The following is a 20438-nucleotide window of genomic DNA, read 5'->3' as shown; positions in this document are numbered from 1 at the left end:
TCATGTTGTCAGCTTGACGTAAATATACACAAAATTTTATTTTGGAAGTCAACGTCTCAATCTTATTGTGAAGTACTACACGCCTTTTAAGTTACAGCGGAAACGCGTGTGTAGACAAATGTTGAGCCTCTTTCTCAAGCCGTGCAACTTTTGGCGACAGTCTTTCTACTGTACGGTTTTTTGTTTTGTTTTTGCGTTAGTTTCTTGCCACTCTTGGATGTAGCGTATGGCTATACTCGTAGAGGTCGTCGTAGATTGAACTGACACGAGACTTGGAAGTTGTCTCGACGCTCGAACGCCAGGTCATCTCCGTGTACACCCCCAAACGGCAACATGGCTTTTTTAAAGATGTTTGGGGTGAACGCCATCTTTGTGACTCCTTAATTCGACTTGAGGTGAGTGCTAGCGAATTGAAACAGATTCGGTGGGCGACGGCGCTCGCTTATCCTTCACCTTCCTGCACCCGCCGCCGGGCTGCTAGCAATAGCCGATGCTAGCGCCCCACTGTCGACCTCCGAAGAAAATGCCCTCATGTTAACGCCTACATTGTTATGCCCTTTATCAGTGAATTGTGAGTTTAAACGCCGTCAAAACGGGAGCGGTTAGTGAGACGGATCCCTCCGGCTCCGCGTCCAGCTCGAGCGGCGTGAGGATGGAGTTCGCCACGGTGAGTTTGCTGCTTGAAATCAAAACGCACGTTATGGTTCGGGGTTATTGAGATATACCCACCGCGAATAGTATAAATTCGCGCATAGTAGACGTCGGTTATGGGGAAAATAAAGCTTCAAATTTGCTTAATGAACCAGTTGTGTATATTTTTTTACACTTCGGGTCGAGATGGCACTGCCTGTTCAACGTTGGGCTGAGGCGAAAATCTGTGACGTCCATTGAAATGCATTGGAGATAAAATAACAAATATTAAAAAAAAATCTGATAAACATTACACAAAACATTTTTTCTAACAAGAGATACAAAATAAAAAAGGGGGGAAATTTAATCTGTGGGTGGCGAACCGCAAGGTAGGCTGTGCTGTAAGTAGACAGCAGTAACACCAAATATCTATTGAGCACCCCCTGATTTTTTTTCTCGTCTTCCATTCTTGATAACCTGCCTGGAGATTAGGACCGATCAATTATTCCAATTCAAATTGAAAATGAACTGTAGTACAATAATATTTTTTGGGGGGGGGGTTACTCTGCTTTATTTTGGCCCGTCAGTAGGTTTTAATTTTTTATGTATGTATATTTCATTTTTTTGTTTGGTGACTAGACCAATTCAATGCAATCCACATGTTTACATATCATTGTTTTGGAAACATGAAAAGTTGAAGCGATAACACAATTGGTTTATTTGCAGTATTTCAATCATGACGTACTGATTTGTTTGGTAGAAATTTGTGGAGTTGTCATATTGAACAACTAAAAGACTGCAAGTCAATTCTTTCATAAGTTAGCAACTGCAATTGTTGTGGATAACCTCATATTGTTGATTTGCCTTTATTTTAGTTGTGCCTAAGAGACAAACACATTTACGTATCATAGATCTGATATTGTTAATCCTAATACAGATTGATTTATTGCTTGTTTTTCAAAAATATGCATGGGAAGAGGACCTTATATTAATATATTTTTGCGAGTCTATGTGGTTCTTTTTATTACACAACGTACAATTCTCTTAGAGAGTGGCAATGACAAGCTCAAAAAATAGTTTCGGGTTATTTTTGTAAAATAATTCTTTCATAACCATATACACTGCAGAGTATTCTAATTTCTGACACTTGTATCTTCAGTCTTGCTGTGTCGGTCATGAGCCACAGCTTGTGACCATAGGTGAGAGTGGAAATATACATTTTCGGCACAGCTCCTTTTTCACAACAGACTGATGCAGAGTCGACTCATTAATCCGCCTGTTGTGAAATAGGTGTGGTTTTCAGCTAATAGCGTTAATTTCTTCATTGTGTTTTTATGTTCTGCAGAAAAACATCTTGAGGAAGCATTTTTGCATACTGTATTGGCATGGGTTGACTATACTCATACTGGACACAAAAACAAGGCGTACATTTGACAATCCTTTTAACATTTAATTATTGCATGAGGAAACCACAGACAATATAAAGTTAGGCTTTTGTTAAAACAAGCTACTGTGTCACAAAATTGGTTAATGTTTAGGGACAACTAGGGATTGTTTGTTCTGGTGTCATAAACACCATAAAAGGAAATTGGCATATGCAAGAGCAAGATGGACAAAATGGCTGCGATTGTTTTTGCATCAAAGTACATTTTTTTGTGGCCCAATGCAGAATTATTGGTTTGTCATTTAATTGAAATGGCTTGGAAAGTTTTCAACTTCAAACAGCCAAACCTATGAAAAGCTAGCTTTGATATAGGTGATGTCTGTACTTTAATTTACGGTTAATGGGGAACATTGCCACTGCCAACATGGCCGACCAATACGCTAACTTACTGTAAGTCAGTTGGTCTATATGAGGGCAGGGCAACCCGGTAACATGACCAGTCTCTGTCTGTTGATTGCACAACAGCACCGTTTACTGGCACGGTGGGTTAACTGCAGACAATTCTGGCACCAACAGTTTTAAAGAACTATTTTAGGAGGGGGCAGTTTAATTGGACTGGATTCTATTTTCTGTTTGTTGGTTCTGATTCTGTTAAGTTGAGGTTCAACTGTACAACTTAATTGAACCTCCTGTCATCATTTAATTGTTTTGCCGGTTACTATTTGTTGTTGGCATAGATACAGATATTTTTTTGTTATAAATAAATAAATAGTCTAACTTTGCGTGCACACCTGATGATCTCTCATGGCGTACGCGTGTGTCACGAAACTGTCTGAGAATCACCCCCTCAGAGTGTCCGCCATTATTTTTGCTCAACAAGGCGTCCACTGAATGGCTCCATACATGCATTTTAAGTCCACACAACACACAGAGCAGCATGCCGTGACTCACGCCATTTGACAAAGATGCGGCGCAGCAGCGAGGGGGTGGGCAGATGTGCAAGTGTGTCTCGGCGAGATAAAGATAGAAGCCCGTGGAAAGCGTCGCCCGGATTATAAACCTCCGTTTTGGTGGCCAAACTGGGGGAGGGCGGACGACGAGCCAGCCTCAAAAGAGCCCTTTTTTGTGTGTGTCGCTTTCTGCGACTGTCGCAGCCAGCGATGCTTCATGCGTTGACATGCACTTTGTGACGGCGTCGTCACTTCACACTGTGAGGTGAAGCGGGCCAACATGCAGGAAAAACACCAGCCTTCCAGCTCAGGGCCAAGCAGCTTGGGGGGGAAGGTAGGACGTAGGAGCATAACGCAGCATGTGAACTTTTTTTTTTTCCTGGGTTATTGTACGCATTGCTGAAGCTCTACACTGTATATATTTCACTCTTTACCTTCAGCACCATTAGCCTATTTGTCTCTCGAGTCTTTACATATTTGTCTTCACACCGAATGTCGTTCAACAGCTCGATTCAATTCTCAATTGTGTGTTCTTGCCTTTCAATCATTGTGCAACACGAACGTAACATGTCACTATTATTCTGTATTTATTTGTGCATGTGTATGTGTGCTTGTATTCTTCTGTTTTTTTGTGCTACACAATCCTGACATGCCGCCATTTCATCAAGCGCATCTTTCTTTAATTGTACAGCAAAACACTTGACATCCCACGATGATTGTGCATGCGTATGCATATGTGCTTCTGTGTTGTCTTTATATCCGTGCAACATGCATAACATCCTACCGTTGGTGCATGTGTCTGTCTTATTGTCTTTCTATGTTTATGGAACACATCCCAACAACCCATTGAAACGATTGTGTTCTTATGTCCCTTTGTGGTGAATAGCCCTTGACATCAACCTTTGGTTGTGTGTACAAGTGTGTCTCTTTGTCTTGTCTCTCTATCTTTGTAGAGCACAACCCCTGACGACCCATCAACATTGTTTGTGTGATCTTGTCTCTTGTGTTCGCGTGTGTGTGAAACCCCAAAAGTATATTAATTTATTTCTCTTTGTTGCTGCCTGACCCAGCTTTTGTCCTTGTGTGCGCGTGTGTGGCACCATCCTTGTCATTTCATTGTGTGTGAGTGTGAGCGATATTATGTGCATGCGTGTACCCGTCTTGCACTTTTACCTTTTATTGCGTCAACTTGGGCACGCGTGCTAGTGTGTGGACTTGTCTATGCACGTGTCCATCATCGTGGCTGTATGGGAAGCAGATACGCTCTGTCTATAGTCTTTTTTTCATCAGAGGATAATGTGTAAACTAAACATGGCCGTGACTCACTAACATTTATTTACACTGATTTAATTAGGTCACTAAAATGTCATACTGTTGCCACCATAATGTTTCTTTCCCCTCTTTGCATCCTCTCCTCTTTTCCCTTCTGTATGTGCTTTGTGTGCCCCTCATTTTCCTTTCTCCATCCCTCCATCCATCCTTTTGTGTCCTCAGGCTCATCCAGCTCTCAAAGCCTTCATGTGCGGCTCCCTCAGCGGCACATGCTCCACGCTGCTCTTCCAGCCTCTGGACCTGGTGAAGACGCGATTGCAGACCTTGCAGAACAATGCCAAACCAGGGTGTGTGTGCGTATATATTTACATGTATGTGTTTGTGTCAATATGCGTTTATTCTTTGACACACTGTCCACATTCTCCCGTGGCGCTAACTGACAAGGGCACCCATGCTTGCAGGCTGTCACATGACTGACAAAAGGCGTGTAGTCTCTGTGTCGGCCACAGAGGACACAAACTTGTATATGCACAGTATTACATGTTGCAGTAGCTGATGTGTTACCAGTCCTCTTTGTGTTCCTTCTTGCAGTTCACCGAAAGTGGGGATGTTTAGTGTTTTCATCAACGTGATAAGGACAGAAAATGTCTTCAGCCTGTGGAAAGGAGTTTCCCCTGTAAGTAACAATGCCAGAAAGATTACTTTCGAGTGTTTAGCTGGTTCTTCATCGAGTGGTGCGGTTTGGTTCAGTATGGTACAGTGCGGGTTTCCATGATAAAGAGTCATAAAATTATTAAAGTATTTGATGGTATTATCTCGTTCTGATGCAGGAATCCCACGCACACACTGAGAGGTGAAAATACAAGCCTGATACGGCTTTTTTCTTTTCAGTCACATTTTATTATCATTCCACATGTCCCAAGTCCAATGCAACAAAATTCATTTTAAGTTTCAACCCGTCCAAGAAAAATAAGAAGACAGTGACACCTCACAAAGGGAGGACAGGAGCGGGAGGACTGACGGGTTAAGTAAAAACATTTGTCTTTTTTCTAGGGTACACAGCTAACATAATACATGTATAACGAACTGAAAGTACAAATGGAAGTATATTCACGGAGACTGTATGCAAGTGCAGTCGCATTAAAATTATTGTAGAAAAATTATTGTGTAAAATGTTATTTATTTTGATTCAGAGTATACTTTCCCATGTGTTAAATGAATCTATATGGTATTCTGTATTTTTGTTTGGATACTGGATTAATTGAACCCTTCTAAACTAGTGTAATTTAAAAAAAAAAAAATATATATATATATGCTGCAGTACACTGTATGAATTCAAGAAATAAAAAAAGTTGCTTATATATATATATATATATATATATATATATATATATATATATATATATATATATATATATATATATATATATATATAAAGAAACCAAGTTGTTATTTGGTAAAATGTATTCAGTAAAAAAAAAAGTCCCAATACAGGATTATTCTATAGCTACTTTACTATGTCCAGATCCCGTCATACTGGAAAAAAGTAGCGTCATAATCTGAGAAATACGGTTGTCTAAAATAAAAATACCCCTCAAAATGAGGTTTTCTACTCAAATGAAGTCATCAACTCACAGAACTGTTCTTAAAAGAAAAAAAAGTTATCGATTTGTCCATTTTTCCTTGCCAGTCTTTTGTCCGCTGCATCCCTGGTGTGGGCATCTACTTCAGCACCTTCTACTCGCTCAAGCAGCACTTCTTCCTGGACCGGGCACCCAATGCCGGCGAGGCCGTGCTGCTGGGGGCCGGCGCCAGAGCGGTGGCCGGCGTCTGCATGTTGCCATTCACTGTTATCAAAACGCGCTTTGAGGTAAAAGCGAAACATAGGAAGGGATGAGTGTATACAGTTTAGCAGCTAATGTTTCATTAAAAAAAATCTTATCTGCCCCAGAGTGGCTTTTACAACTACGTGAGCGTGGCCGGGGCTCTGAGGAGCATGTACGAGACAGAGGGAGTAAGAGCGTTGTTCTCCGGCCTCACTGCCACACTGCTGCGCGACGCCCCCTTCTCCGGGATCTACGTCATGTTTTACAGCCAGACCAAGAAGTCGCTGCCTCCAGGTCTGAACCAACGCACTGGCCCAAGAAAACAACACCACACTGCTAATGTTTGGTTTTCTTTTACTCTTGATAATATTAATAGAGGTGACATCGTCAGTCTACATGCCCCTGGTCAATTTCAGCTGTGGCGTGGTGGCGGGTGTCATGGCATCGCTGGTCACGCAGCCAGCGGATGTGGTGAAGACGCACATTCAAGTCAGCCCATCACACTGGAGCACAGCGGATGCTATTCGCTACGTCTACGAGGTCTGTCGGGCTACACGCACTAACAAGTTATAACGTCTTTAAAATGTGTGAGACACCACACATAGCAAGGAAAAAAAAGTGCCAAGTATGTACTTGATGCTATTCCTGTATATTGTGTGGTGGACTCCCTTTGAGTTCTATTTTTTCTATTTAAATACTTACACATGATTTTCATAGTTGGGTTTCTTCAATGTATTGCGTACAGCTAATAATGGACAGAATGTCGTATCTCCACCTAGTGGCAGAAAGCTGTATTGTAACTGAGCATCTCATCAAAAGCAACAGATCTGCTGTAATGAATTGGTAATATACCCTGTGGTCCAAAGGTGCAAAATTGAAATAGTTTTTGCGCGTCCCAAGGTTGGGCCACACCCCTGTGGTTAGGAATAAGACAACATTTGCTGTTATTCTCTTCCTCAGAAACACGGACTTGGCGGCTTTTTCCGCGGTGCCGTGCCTCGATCCCTCCGCCGCACTCTGATGGCCGCCATGGCCTGGACTGTCTACGAACAGCTGATGGCTCGGATGGGCCTCAAGTCCTGAAGACAGTGGCGAGGCATTCAAGAATATCGTTGAACCTGTAGCGCCAGAGCGATTGAGTGTGAGTGGATGTGTGTTTGATGTTAAATTATAAGTATTTGTGAAAATGCGTTTAACTATGTTTGGGTGTGAGATTTTGAACTTTCAAAATCTGTGCAAAGTAGCAACACTGACAGGTTGAGCTGCACTGAATTCTGTCTTAATTCTTGAACTTGCATACGACTGAGCAGGGTATCTTACTTGCCAATAAACCTCCACCAATAAGGTTTAGTTTTAGGCTTAGACAATCACAAGTACTCAACACATGCACTAAAAAAAATTCGCTAATTGCTCTACTATTAAAATCTCTGCTTTAAAAATGTATAAAAACTAATACAGTATTTAGTCAAACATTTGCTGTATGACTGGACTCAACCTAAAATTTGCTCATTTCCTTTTAAAGGCAAATAGCAATTTTCATTTTTTGTATTTTCCGCTGTTCAGAATTACCTAAACAGTGGTGACCTCAGAATTTCGAAAAAAAAAAAACCCATTGATATTTAACTGGCATATTTCCTCAAATAGTGGGCTATTTGTCACAGATTGTGTGATTCCCTCAAGGCTGAAAATAGATGCCTTGGGAAACTAAAACATGTAGTGACTGTAATTTTAACCTCAGTTCATAGACTATTGTTCACACATGGACATTGAGTAGTCCTTTGCTAACCAAAACAGCAGCACACGAACTGTCTTTTAGATTAATTAAAGTGCAGTCACACTGTGTTGTGAATGACTTCTGATATTTTATGTAGAGATTAGCAATCTAGATGTCTTCATCCAGAATTAACATTAAAAATATAGACAATGAACACACCCTTGGCCACTATTTGTGGAAACACGCTAACCTCGACAAACACGTTTTAACCCTTCTCAACTTGAGCAAAAATGACTGGTTAAGTGACTGGTTAAAAACAAATGAAGGCACTTTGCTGTACATATTTTTATAGACAGGTAATATATTGATATTATGACGTGTTAATGCAAACACTTACATATGCGTGTCGACAGTATGTGTTTTTGCAGTTACTGATCACAAGATCCTCTGGTAGTGCCATGGTGGCTGACAAGTGTCTTAATCTTCCTTTGTGGTGTGTGTGCATATGCGCACACTTCACAGTGCACTCCTCTCTGTGTGTCTGGTGACTATTTGATCGTTATACATATTCGGTCTGTGCGGCGTTGCCTGGGACATTGTGCCTGTCAGTTTTTATTGTCATTAAATATAACTTTTCAATAAACCATGTATCATATGTTTTTATTACATTTAGTATTCCATCCCTTTTACATTGGCTGTATTGTTTCACCAACATTCCACGCACTAGCTTCAACAATGCTAGCTGTGTCAAGATTTCCCTGATTCAGCAGATTAGTTGCTGCACGATTTGGTTTGTGGGAGTCGGTTCTTGCGTGGAGCCATTAGTATGTTAGTCCCTAACTTGGTCCTAGGCCTGACTGGATCAAGTCGCTGTCACATCATTTTCTAATGTGACTGTTGATAAGCAAAATATTTTTTGTAATGCGCAGAATTAGTCTCATTCACCCCCCCCCCCTTCAAAAAAAAAAAAAGATTCAAGGTTCATCCTCCCGCCCCCAAGTTAAACAAAGGGCCATGATTGGTTCATTTGCCCCGCGCCCAAGTTAAACAAAGGGCCATGATTGGTTCATCTGCTCCGCCCCCAAGTCAGGAAGTCGAAAGATAATTGGCTCTTTTACCCCTCTTTGCCGGAAATCCTCCGTGTTAGGAACTCACGTTAGGAAAGTGTTAGGACTTGGTTCGGACTTGGTTAGGAAGTGTTCGGACTTGGTTAGGAAGTGTTCGGACTTGGTTAGGAAGTGTTAGGATTTGGTTAGGAACTGTTAGGACTCTGTTAGGAAAGTTTTGCAGTCCCACCGCCGCAAGGGCGGCCACTGGGGCTGCTACCCGCGCAGACACCCGCGCAGACACCAATTTTATTATATCAGCACAAAATCGACAGTTCAGATATTTTTTTTTCACAGTCACATACACTATTTACATATTCAATTTATTTCATTTGTATCACAAATTTCATTGGTATCACTCGGAAGGAACATAAGTAGGAATATTCTTGTTGCTAGGCAACGATGAGTCGCAACTAAGGCGCCAAAGCTGAGTCGGTTCGGATCTGTTGTCCCATACGATGTGCCTTCGAACATTAGCTCAACTTAAATACTCAATAAGAAATAATTGATATTTTTCTACTTTTTATATTATGTTAAATCATCGAACAGATTGTGTCAAGGCTACGTGACGTCACACCCAAACAGAAAACCAAGATGGCGGCTTCTGAGGAAGCATTTTGTTTACTCTCGTCAGGAAAAAGATGAAAAACAGATAAACATTTAGCTATGCAAACATTCTGAAAAAGAGAAACCGGCATCTGAGGTGTGTTTAACATTTCACCCGCTTTAACTTTTTTTTTTGTCATCTCACTGCCAAACGTGACATCGTTATCGTACCTTTTGTTTTGACGGACGTTTTACTTGTGTGGTGTTTTAACAAACAATACACTATACGAGAAGCCACTTTCATTTTAAATGAATATAGAATGCATTTTAAATGGGCTTGCTGATAAGGCGGTACGTTGCTGTTGTTACGTGACCGTAAAAAGACGCATTCGCCACCTGACGTCCTCAGGTATCATGGTTGTGGTCCGAGCAAAAATGCACTGAACATGTATTCATGCTATGCTTTTAACAGGAAGCTTCAGTGTTTGGCAACAGGTGTTCTCTTCTAGCCGTCGTCCCAAATTGTCAACATGGTTAGTGGACATTCAAAACAGCATCCTCGTATTACCTTAATATTCAGTATGCATTTTATAAAAGTTACTTTTTCTTGCAGATCCTGTCTCGTGTGAAGCCCGCCGTTGGGGGAGAGTCGGCGACCAGCGTCAGCGAAAAGAAGAAGAAAAACAAAAGCAAAATTCCCACTTTGGAAGAATATCTCCAGCAGAGAGACTACCTTGGAGCACTGACTCTTTTGGAGGTGCCTTCACCCCCACTCTTACTACATCACCCCCACTATACTACATCAAATCTCTCTCTCTCTCTCTCTCACTCTCACTCTCTGTCTCTCTCTGTCTCTGTCTCTCTCTCCATCTATCTCAATCTAAATTGTTTATTTTTCTGTTTACAATTCAAGATCCCCAATATTTCTATGACAGCCGACTGATTACTTTTGTTGTGTTCAGTTCCAGAGAAGTATTGGAGAGGAAGAGGAGCACACAGACCTGTGGATTTGCTTCTGTGTCTTTCACTTGGGGGATTACAAGAGATCTATGGAGGTACTTTTACATAGTAGAATCTTACTTGGTGTAGTTTAAAATATATGACATCCTGACATGAGACATGCCGTTGTTGTGACAGGAATACAAGGCGCTCACCATGAAGCCTGACTGTCCTCCTGATGTGTGGGTTTATCTGGGTTGCGCCATGTTTTTTCTGGGCCTCTATAAAGAGGCTGAGGAGGCTGCACTGAAAGGTAAATACATGACCACCAAACATGTCACCACATGAATTGTTATTAACATTTAAGTTTAATTTTTTTCTTCTTTTTTTTTTGCAGCACCGAAATCCCTCCTACAAAACCGACTCCTCTTCCATTTGGCTGATAAGGTAAAAAAAAAGGCGCTTTTATGTCTCAATTGCTCTCCTTCTCAAAGCCTTGTAACCACGATCACATTTCCTTGTCCGTGGCGTTCCAACGTGCCGGAATCTTAGTTTAACGATGAGAAGAAGCTTATGGACTTCCACCAGAACCTGGAGAACGTCACAGAGGACCAGCTGAGCTTGGCCTCCATCCAATACATGCGCTCACACTACCAGGCTGCAATCGGAATCTACAAACTCCTCCTCAGGCATAACATGTGAGTGTTCGCTCTGCACTCTCTTTCTTTTGCGTTTCATTTTATGGGGCGTAGCATTATTTAGGCAAATGCGCAGTATAGTATATATATTTAGCTGGGCCTGATGTATCCTTTCACAACACTGGTCAACAGCAAATTTTAATCAGAGATGGCTTTATGCATCCCCAAACGGGTCATATTATTAGTAGGTACATTACAAAAACCTGATGTGCTAGAGGAAAAAGCAAGGACATATATTAAATCAGCATAAATGAGTCCTTCAGTAACGTTTACTTGCGTCACAGATTAAAATCACATCTAAAAATGTGTTGGCTCTTATATTTAATAGACTGTTCCAAAAATATGACTAAAATAATAATAATAAAATAATAATAATATCTACTATGTAAGTCATACCTTGGGAAACACAAAAGTTGTCGTAGTGGACGCTTAAAAGACTAAGTTAATAAGTTAACAACAGTAACTGAAGTAGATAAACTGTCTTTCATATTTATAGTTTGGATTTGATTTGCTTTTATTATACCGGAAGCATACGATATAAGACTTAAACATTTATGCATAATAATTACTGCCCAAAGACAGCTGGGATAGATTCCATTTCTCCCGCCACCCTCGAGAGGAAAAGTCGAAGAGATAATGTACAGATGGAAAACTCATACTGTAACTATATTGTAAAAGAGATGACGTGGCTGCCAGGATGGCCGAGTGGTCTAAGGCGCCGCGTTCAGGACCCAGTCTCCCCAGGAGGCCTGGGTTCGAATCTCGAATTTCCCCATTGTGGGACTAATAAAGGGAATATTATTATTATTATTATTATTATTATTATTGTTTTTACTTGTGTTGGTTAAAATGCATTTGAAGAGGGCCTTGCATATCATTAATGAGGGGGGAAAAAATTCAATCCAATTTTTCAAAATCCTTCAGCTTTAACTCATAGACATGTTCTTCATCCTCTGTGAAAAATGACTGAGATCAGCAGTCGTGACATTACCCTATATCAGTCAAAAGTATTATTATCTTTGTAACAGGCATTACTCATCATGCTCTCATATTGGACGTTGTAGGTGTACCCAACTAAGTGTGATATCTGTCTTTGCTGCTCCCCCAGAAACTTCCTGGCGATGAAAGTGTACGTGGCTCTGTGTTACTACAAGCTGGGCTACTACGACGTGTCGCAGGAGGTGCTTGCGACGTACCTTCAAAACATCCCCGACTCCACCATTGCCCTCAACCTCAAAGCCTGCAACCATTTCAGCCTCTACAACGGCAAAGCAGCAGAGGTGTGCACTCGCTCTGTTCTCGAAAGCCACTGGACCATCTTTTTCTATAAACAGCTAAAGCTTTTTTTTCCAACTGCAGTGATTCATCCATTTACAAGTGACCTTACATACAAGCTCTTTGAGTGGCAAGCTGTCGCTCGGTCAGTTATGTTGTTTTGAGTTGTGAGCAAATAATTGGAGTTAAGAGCACTAAATGTGGTTTCTTCAAGCCGTTTATTGCCCTTAACAGTTTAAGCGTGAAACATGGAAAATTATGGGTGTCTTACTGAACCAAAACCACGACTTTGGAAAATGTGCTGGCTTAATGCGAACACACATGACAAAATGCCATAGATGGGCTAGTAAATTGATGTTGTGGTAATTATAACTGGCGCCTGACCAATACAGATTTTTGTGGCGTGACAAATATTTATGTACATAGCATCTGCTAGTGAATTGTAGATATTTGTCATGAGAAACCTGTACACATGAATAGCATAGGTGACGTCATTTCTCCCAGGCAAAATGACATTACAGATATAGTGCCTGTAACTTTGAAAAAACGTAATAAACCTCAATCTGCCATCTTGTATGGCCACAATTATGTGACAGTGTCTTGAATGAACATTTCAATTATTCAAAATTAATTCCGCCTGTTCACAAAGATGACAATATCTGCAATGTAAATTCTGGAGGGTCAGACTTAGCTTTTAAGTTTTGGTTCCACTTGCCACACAAACAGCTTTTCATACCATTTTGTTTTTTTACACACATTCTTTATTTTTGAGTGATTTGCGGCTTCTCCTTGACTCAACGGCTATTGTGTGACATTTGATGTGTGTGTGTTTGTGTTCCTCCTCCCATTCAGGCTGAGCTAAAGAAACTTATCGACATCTCCTCTTGCTCCTTTGAGTTTGCTAAGGAGCTTATCAGACACAACCTGGTCAGTTCTCGCCCTGAGTGCACAATTTGAGCCACTGTATTTTTTTTTTTTTTAAATTTCAAATATCTCTGGCAATCTTTTCTAGGTGGTTTTTCGAGGCGGCGAGGGGGCATTACAGGTACTGCCCCCTCTGATCGACGTCATCCCCGAGGCTAGACTCAACCTTGTCATCTACTACCTGAGACAAGGTGACTCTTTGATGATTGATAGCATAATAAGGATAATCAAAAAGAAACAAAAAAATTGTGACAGCTTACTGTGTTTATGGCACAGATTTTGTGAATCATGATTGACTCCATACTTTAGGTGTCTTAGTTTTTTTTCTTTTGCCTGAAATGACCTCCACATCCCACAATGCAACACAATAGCTGTGCTACATTGTGGGAGGTGCTGGCCATTTAATGCCAGCAGTAACCACAGTGAATGTAAACATTGGAGCACTTGAACCCACCATTAAATCATCATCATCATACATTTTGTTGTCACCTATCTCTATATTGCACAGAATTTTATTTTTAGCCACACACAGATCAAAATATTTTTTTGCCATTCATATGAATGGGAAACATTACCTCAGTTTGCAAACATTTCGGTTTGAGCGTAGTGTCATGGAACACCGTATTCAAATACAAGCCATTAACAAGTCAATGTTTTATTTTAATTATCCTTTCAATAAATCCCTCCCTGACTGCCAGTCAAAAACTAGCATCATTATCTTTTCCAAATACGTACTATTACTGTTGAATTGGAGCTCATCCCAATGTTGTGACCAGTGATATTATATTTGCTACATTTACCATATTTTTCAGACTAAATCACTCAAGAGTATAAGTCACACTAGTCAAAAAAATGCATCATGAAGAAGAATAAAATATGTATACGTCACTTAAGACTTATAAATTTACAAAAACCGAGACCAAGAACAGTGGAGCTCGGACTTTCATCCAAAATCCCTTTCACTAATCGTTTGGAAATATGCTCCGAGTGCGTCCTAATTCACTCCGACCATTCAGAAATTCAGAGAGTGTTTCAAATATGCTGTTGGTTATTCAGAGTTCCCAAAAAACCGACTGCCGGAGTCCAGTGCATCAGGCAGTACAGATGGAAACAGTTCCGAGTACGAAATGCTGACTGGTTTATAACATACCCTGCGTTCAGAAATGTATGGGAGGTGAGCGCAGTCTGCCTCTCCAAACACACCCATACACACATTAAGTGTGGTGTCAAACATGGCACCCACTGCTGGAAAGGTAAGGTTAATGCACCAAAAGTATCCAATCGCCAGAAGAAAGTCAACAAGATTAGGGAATGTGCATTTTGGGTGCCAGTCCAATCTCTGATTTCAATATATGCAAGTCGGAAGGACCAGCCAAATTATGAAAAAAAAAGTGTGACTTGTAGTTTGAAAAATACGGTAGTTCTAATCAATTGTTCTGTTTCATGTGACTCTTCAAGATGATGTCCAGGAAGCTTACAACCTCATACAAGATTTAGTGCCTTCGGCACCTCAGGTGAGGCTATGACACCCTAACAGTGATACAAACCACAGATCAACCAAAATATGTTAGAAAATGTACTTTAAAATTCAAACATAACTTCTGACTATCGGAATCAGTGATCTTGGTAAGAATCTGAAGAATTGTTTTACTCTACAAGTACTTTTTCCCTTTGGCTGCCGGTATGGTGGTACTGTATGATTTATCATAAATTGACGACATCGCTTACGATGATGTTTTGAGCTCATGAATATATGTCCCGAACATTCAGATCCAAAGATACAAATTGTCCAACCTAGAAATGGTTCTCAACCTTTTTTCCAACCAAACACCACTTAAAATAATACGTAGTTTTCATCAATAATGAGGCAGTTTTTAATTCCTAAAGCTCTCTCTCTCTCTCTCTCTCTCTCTCTCTCCTTCCCTACATGTAATTGTGTGACATGTAATTGAAAGTTAAATACAACTAAACTACTTAACAAATGTGCTGTACTGGATTCAAAATGATCTAAAGTTTAATTCAGTGATTCTTTCGAATACCACTAGAGGGAGCCCATTTACCACAAGTAGTACTCGTACTACCCTGAGAATGATTGAAGGGTGGTTCACATTATCATGGAGTCTCAATAGTTGATTATTTTTGGCAGGAGTATATTTTGAAAGGGGTGGTCAATGCAGCGCTGGGGCAACAGCTTGGAACGGTGAGTGTTTGTTATTCAAAGTACATGTAACGTGTCCTATGTGTTTGTTTGAATGTGTGCGTGAGTAATGTGTATGTACTAACTCTATATGTCTGTTTTCCCAGCGGGATTACTTAAAAGTCGCCCAGCAGTTATTCCAGTTGGTCGGCGGCTCAGCCAGCGAGTGCGGTACGCTGAGAAGAAATGTGAACATTTTAGTGCCGGAGCTGTGTGGGCAAGCCAAGCGCATGTTTATTTTTGTTTGGTGTCTTTTTTCAGACACTGTTCCTGGCAGACAGTGCATGGCTTCCTGCTTCTTCCTCTTGAGAAAGTTTGATGATGTGCTCACATACCTCAACTCAGTCAAGGTTGCTGTCGATTACTGTGTATTATATCATGCTGTATACAATTTGGAATTATAATTCCAACATCCATAAAAACTTTTGTAATGTGTTTTTAATGACAAACACTTTGTAATATTGCACTTCATAATATTATATGGTACTGACATCATTAAATAGAATGTATAGACTTAAAGAGTTTGTGCACCACAGCAATTTAATTTAATTCCTTCTGGTGTGCACGACTTATACTGCCCCCATCCTCCTCGGGTTTGTATATTGAAAATCTTTCTCAGGGCACTCGTAAATCGTGGTACCACTGTATTTTATTTTACCGTACATTAGATAATACTCATAAATATAAAATGTTCTAGCCTTGGGGGAACAAATGCCTCACTCTAACTAAACTGACCAATCAGATGTGTTTACCACACGCTGCGTGCACAGCACTTGAGGCATCTGTAACCAGACTGACTGGCTTTTAAAGAGAAAAGTGCACCGTGGAGCACAAAAGTTGCTGCAATTTAAAAGTACTATGAAATACATACGGATTGAATCGTCTTTTGTTAGAGAGGCAGTATATATTGGTTATGATGTTGCTAATGAGTTGTTGTGTGTTACTTTGAATTCAGTAAACTTGAATAGTTTGGGTTTAGGAGAGCTTTTACATTTTGTTACATATTAATAAAAATACCCGACTATATTGCATCTAATTGTAATACCACTGAATTGAACAGAATCAAATCATTCCACTTAAAATTGATACCGTTCTTGAATCGTATCGTACCCCATCCATCAAGATACATTTTGATTTGTCTTTTATTTTACCATTTATTTTGAGGGAAACCATATTTACCAATGCAACATTATTTAATGTTTTCGCATGCACAAATAAAGGTCTCCCTCAATAAAGCGCTAAGCTTAAATAGACACTTGGAGCTCCTTGCAGTGGAGTAAATCAGTATCCCTGACCACTAGATGAGAAAATATAGAAAGCCACAGTTAAAAATGTTCAAATGAATAATAACATAAAATACAGATGTTTGCTTAATTGTGCCTTTCATTTTAGGGTTACTTCTATAATGACGATACATTTAATTTCAACTATGCTCAGGCCAAGGCAGCCATTGGTAACTTCAAAGAAGCAGAGGAGGTACCTCAGTGACTGCACGACTGCTTGATATTTTTCCCCGTTAGATTATTTACCTTTTTCCCTCATGTTTTCTTTCCAGATTTTCCTTCTAATTCAGAGTGAGAAGATCAAGAGTGACTATATATACCTCAGCTGGTTGGCCCGCTGCTGTATGTATTTTTGAGTTTCTTAATTTGCTTTCTTATTATTTAATGAGCATAGGAATTAAAAAATACAAATCAATACATGTAAAGTTTGTTAAATAGTTTATTTCTAAAAAGTGATCATTCTCGGTTTTACGTCATTTATGATTACAGTAATTATAATTGATTAGCCAATTATTTTATCATACAAAACATTGTTAAATTTGCCAAAATCAATGAAGCAATTTTTTTAAATTAGATAAATTCATATACAAAAACAAAAAGGACTAAATGCATATTCAATCCATACATTAATTACTTATTATATTACCATGCATATTAATAATAAAATAATGTTCACGTTATCAAACAATTTTGATTGGGGTTAATTCCAATTAATTACACAATCATTTAATCAACAATAAAGTAATTAACCTATTATTTACTTATATGAATCATTGAATAAATATATTTTAATTAACCAATTTTAGGGGGCAAGCGACTGATTTAATTAATTTAACAAACTCTTGAAAATGTGACTGCTTGATGTGCGGGATAAAAGAACAGCCCACCTCACTGTCAGCAAATAGGAAGACAGATATGCAAGTGTAACACCAGCCCACAGCTGCACTTGAGGGAGAGCATGCAAGCATGCTTACCTTTTTAATTCTCTACCCTCCGGTAGTTTTAACGTGTTAAACTCTTCCTTTCAAGACATCATGAACCAGAAGGGTCGTCTAGCCTGGGAGCTTTACTTGAAGATGGGCACTTCCTCTGACTCTTTCAGTCTGCTTCAGCTCATCGCCAATGACAGCTACAAGGTAGCCATGAAGATATGTGATAGTCGTGAATAGTTATGATTTCAGCTACATGCTATTTTCGCATGCATACGCTTGGTAAAGTACAGAGTGTTACACAGATATTGATGTCACAAAGTCTGAACATAGTAAGGGACAGAAGTTTGCAATAAATATCAAAAGGCTTTGAATAATTGACTCCCCCCTCAAAAGTTGTATAAATGCATATATATGTCACATGATGGCACCAAAGCACTACTTTTCTACTAGACTGGGCTTTGACCTCTCTGTAGAAACTCCTTCCTTCATGTTATAGTTCATTGGTCCCATTGAGGGTGCAATACAAATCTTATGGATGCTGGCTACAACTGCTAAAATCGGCTACACGCTTAGCTAAACGGATCATTCACTTCTGTCCCTGAACTGAAATTGTTAATAAATAAAATGGTTGGTTCTCTGTTTTTATGTTTTCTGAAAAAAAAAAAAAACACTTTGGCCATTATTTTAGGAAATACTGACTGTTCAATGGTTATAGATTGTATTTCACGAAGTATTACGTGTGACATGACACGTTTTCCTTTTGGCTGTCCTTTTTGAAGTCTTGGTGCAAAATTTGTATTGACATTTTTTGGGAGTATATTCTTTAAATATCCTCAAAAATGCAATCTGCACATTGTCATTCAACTGTTACAGTATATTTTAACACACAAAATGCCTTTTCATATCTGACGAATGTCAATTTCACATCCTATTATCAAATTGTGTAGATGTTAGTTTTATTTTTTTTAATGCCCTATATTGTACTGAGTTGCCTATATAAATGTCATTTCTGGATCTATGGTTATCATCACACATACGATAAAGGAAAAAGCAAAACGGTTGTGGCTCAAATATTCATAATCTTGTTTTTGTCCCGATATAGTTCATATAGACAGATTATCTAAATATCTCTGTTTCAGATGGGTCAGTTCTACTATGCAGCCAAAGCGTTTGACGCATTGGAAAAGCTGGACCCAGGCTCCAACTACTGGGAGGGCAAGAGAGGGGCATGCGTTGGCATCTTTCAGCTCATTTTAGCCAACAAGGAGTCCAAGTATGTTTCTTGATAATTCATACATTTTTAGAACATACACTGCTTGTAATTATTAGACCTTCACTCGACGTAAGGAAACAGGCCCTATATTAAGGGAATTGCTGATCACAGCTATTTCTGTAGTTACAGAAGGATTTAACTGTTAACATATTATAATTGCCAAAACTAGCCAGCAATTTTCTATAGCAGTCACAGGTGAGCTTGGAGCCTATCCCAGCTGACCTTTGGCTTTACTCGTCGCCGCCCACAAGCCAATCGCATGACACATAAAAAAAAAAAAAAATACACAGTACACTCACATTCACATTTATGGACAACTTTGAGATTTTCATGTAACTTAACGTGGAAGCCAGATCCTTCCGACTGTGAGGCAGATGTGAGAACCGCTAGTATCAACATGCTTCTAATTATAATTATGCATGAATGTTCAAATGGACTGGTTTTCAAAGCAAAATTAATGTTTTACTTGGTTCATTCATGACTTCTCAGAGAAGCCCACTGAGCTGCTCAAATTTGAGTAAAAAAAGTAAAAGAACTGAAATTGAACGCGTCCCCATGAAAGATCTTGATGATGATGATTAAGCTGTGAAACAACGTCCAACTTGCATCATCATCATTATGCCATTAGGATTCCTGCATGGTTAAAAAAATTATAATGAAAATAATTGTTTTTAAATAGTGTAGTATTTATAATAATGGTCAATAGATGCCTCCACCGACAGTCAAGTTAATTAAAAATGACCATTAAGCAGAAATTGGCTAAATAAGAATGAGTGATGGATGGCCTCTTGTGTGCCGTTGGTGTCCCAGGGAGACACTTAAGGAGGTGGTGCTCCTGCTGCGTAATTCCGGAAACCCGCAGGTGGAATACATCATCCGAGCCATGAGGAAGTGGGCCAAAGACAACAGAGTATTCCTCTCGTGACTTTCTCCTGAGTCATGTGTGAATGCTGCGCACACATCAGCTGTCCATGTGTCACAATGAATACTTGTTTAATAACATGATTATATCTGGTTATATGCTGTTTACTTTTAGAATGAATAGACTGTGTGACTCCATGTATTTTTACTAAATATATATGCATTTTAATTTTAAGCACTGAGCGTATTGTTTTATTTTTCATCTCTGATCGACTTTGATTAGTAGATTGAGAAAGAAAGAAATTCGTTTGCAGTGGATACATCTTTAATAAAATGACAATTACTGTTTGACTCGAGAGATTAGTTTGCAGTAGATAAAAAAAAAATTAAAACTACAGCTACTGTTTTCCTAGCGACACCTGCACAACCTAATGAGATCCAAACATTCTGCTTTAAAATGGTAAGGCTGGATAGTTCGAAGATATTTTAGGGTGTTCATTATATCGCAAAAAAACTAAAATAAAAATTAAATGGCTGATGTGTTTATAGAAATAAAACATACCCCCATTTATAAATGACAGAAACTTCAGGAATTTTAAACATTTTAGTATAAGACATTCAAATAGGC

The 20438-nt window shown here is 39.4% G+C and overlaps 2 protein-coding genes across 4 annotated transcripts; both read left to right on the top strand.

The window, feature by feature from the left end:
* The first annotated feature begins 47 nt into the window (after positions 1–47).
* Positions 48–8419, top strand: LOC148332188 (mitochondrial glycine transporter B-like). 3 transcript variants are annotated; one of them, XM_088303596.1, is made up of 8 exons: positions 48–395; positions 566–667; positions 4459–4583; positions 4828–4912; positions 5927–6106; positions 6188–6356; positions 6439–6602; positions 7023–8419. In XM_088303596.1, exons 2-8 carry the CDS (start codon positions 653–655, stop codon positions 7143–7145), a joined length of 861 nt encoding a protein of 286 aa, XP_088159722.1. In that variant the 5' UTR covers positions 48–395; positions 566–652; the 3' UTR covers positions 7146–8419. The 3 variants fall into 3 exon arrangements, with proteins under 3 accessions (XP_088159722.1, XP_088159723.1, XP_088159721.1); XM_088303597.1 differs by lacking the exon at positions 566–667; XM_088303595.1 differs by lacking the exons at positions 48–395; positions 566–667 and adding an exon at positions 1197–3298.
* An 872-nt stretch (positions 8420–9291) lies between these two features.
* ift56 (intraflagellar transport 56) lies at positions 9292–20158 on the top strand. The gene is made up of 19 exons (XM_088303836.1): positions 9292–9585; positions 9901–9961; positions 10042–10185; positions 10391–10483; positions 10566–10680; positions 10765–10814; positions 10920–11065; positions 12174–12345; positions 13193–13267; positions 13353–13455; positions 14723–14778; positions 15411–15464; positions 15569–15632; positions 15723–15811; positions 16854–16937; positions 17017–17086; positions 17774–17880; positions 18816–18949; positions 19760–20158. Exons 2-19 carry the CDS (start codon positions 9959–9961, stop codon positions 19872–19874), a joined length of 1674 nt encoding a protein of 557 aa, XP_088159962.1. The 5' UTR covers positions 9292–9585; positions 9901–9958; the 3' UTR covers positions 19875–20158.
* Positions 20159–20438: the final 280 nt, after the last annotated feature.

This window comes from Idiotropiscis lumnitzeri, chromosome 8 (assembly GCF_059441095.1).
Source record: "Idiotropiscis lumnitzeri isolate Australia: NSW breed Sydney's pygmy pipehorse chromosome 8, RoL_Ilum_1.0, whole genome shotgun sequence".
NCBI classification, from domain to species: Eukaryota; Metazoa; Chordata; class Actinopteri; order Syngnathiformes; family Syngnathidae; genus Idiotropiscis; species Idiotropiscis lumnitzeri.
This window is presented reverse-complemented; position numbering and strand designations above follow the sequence as displayed.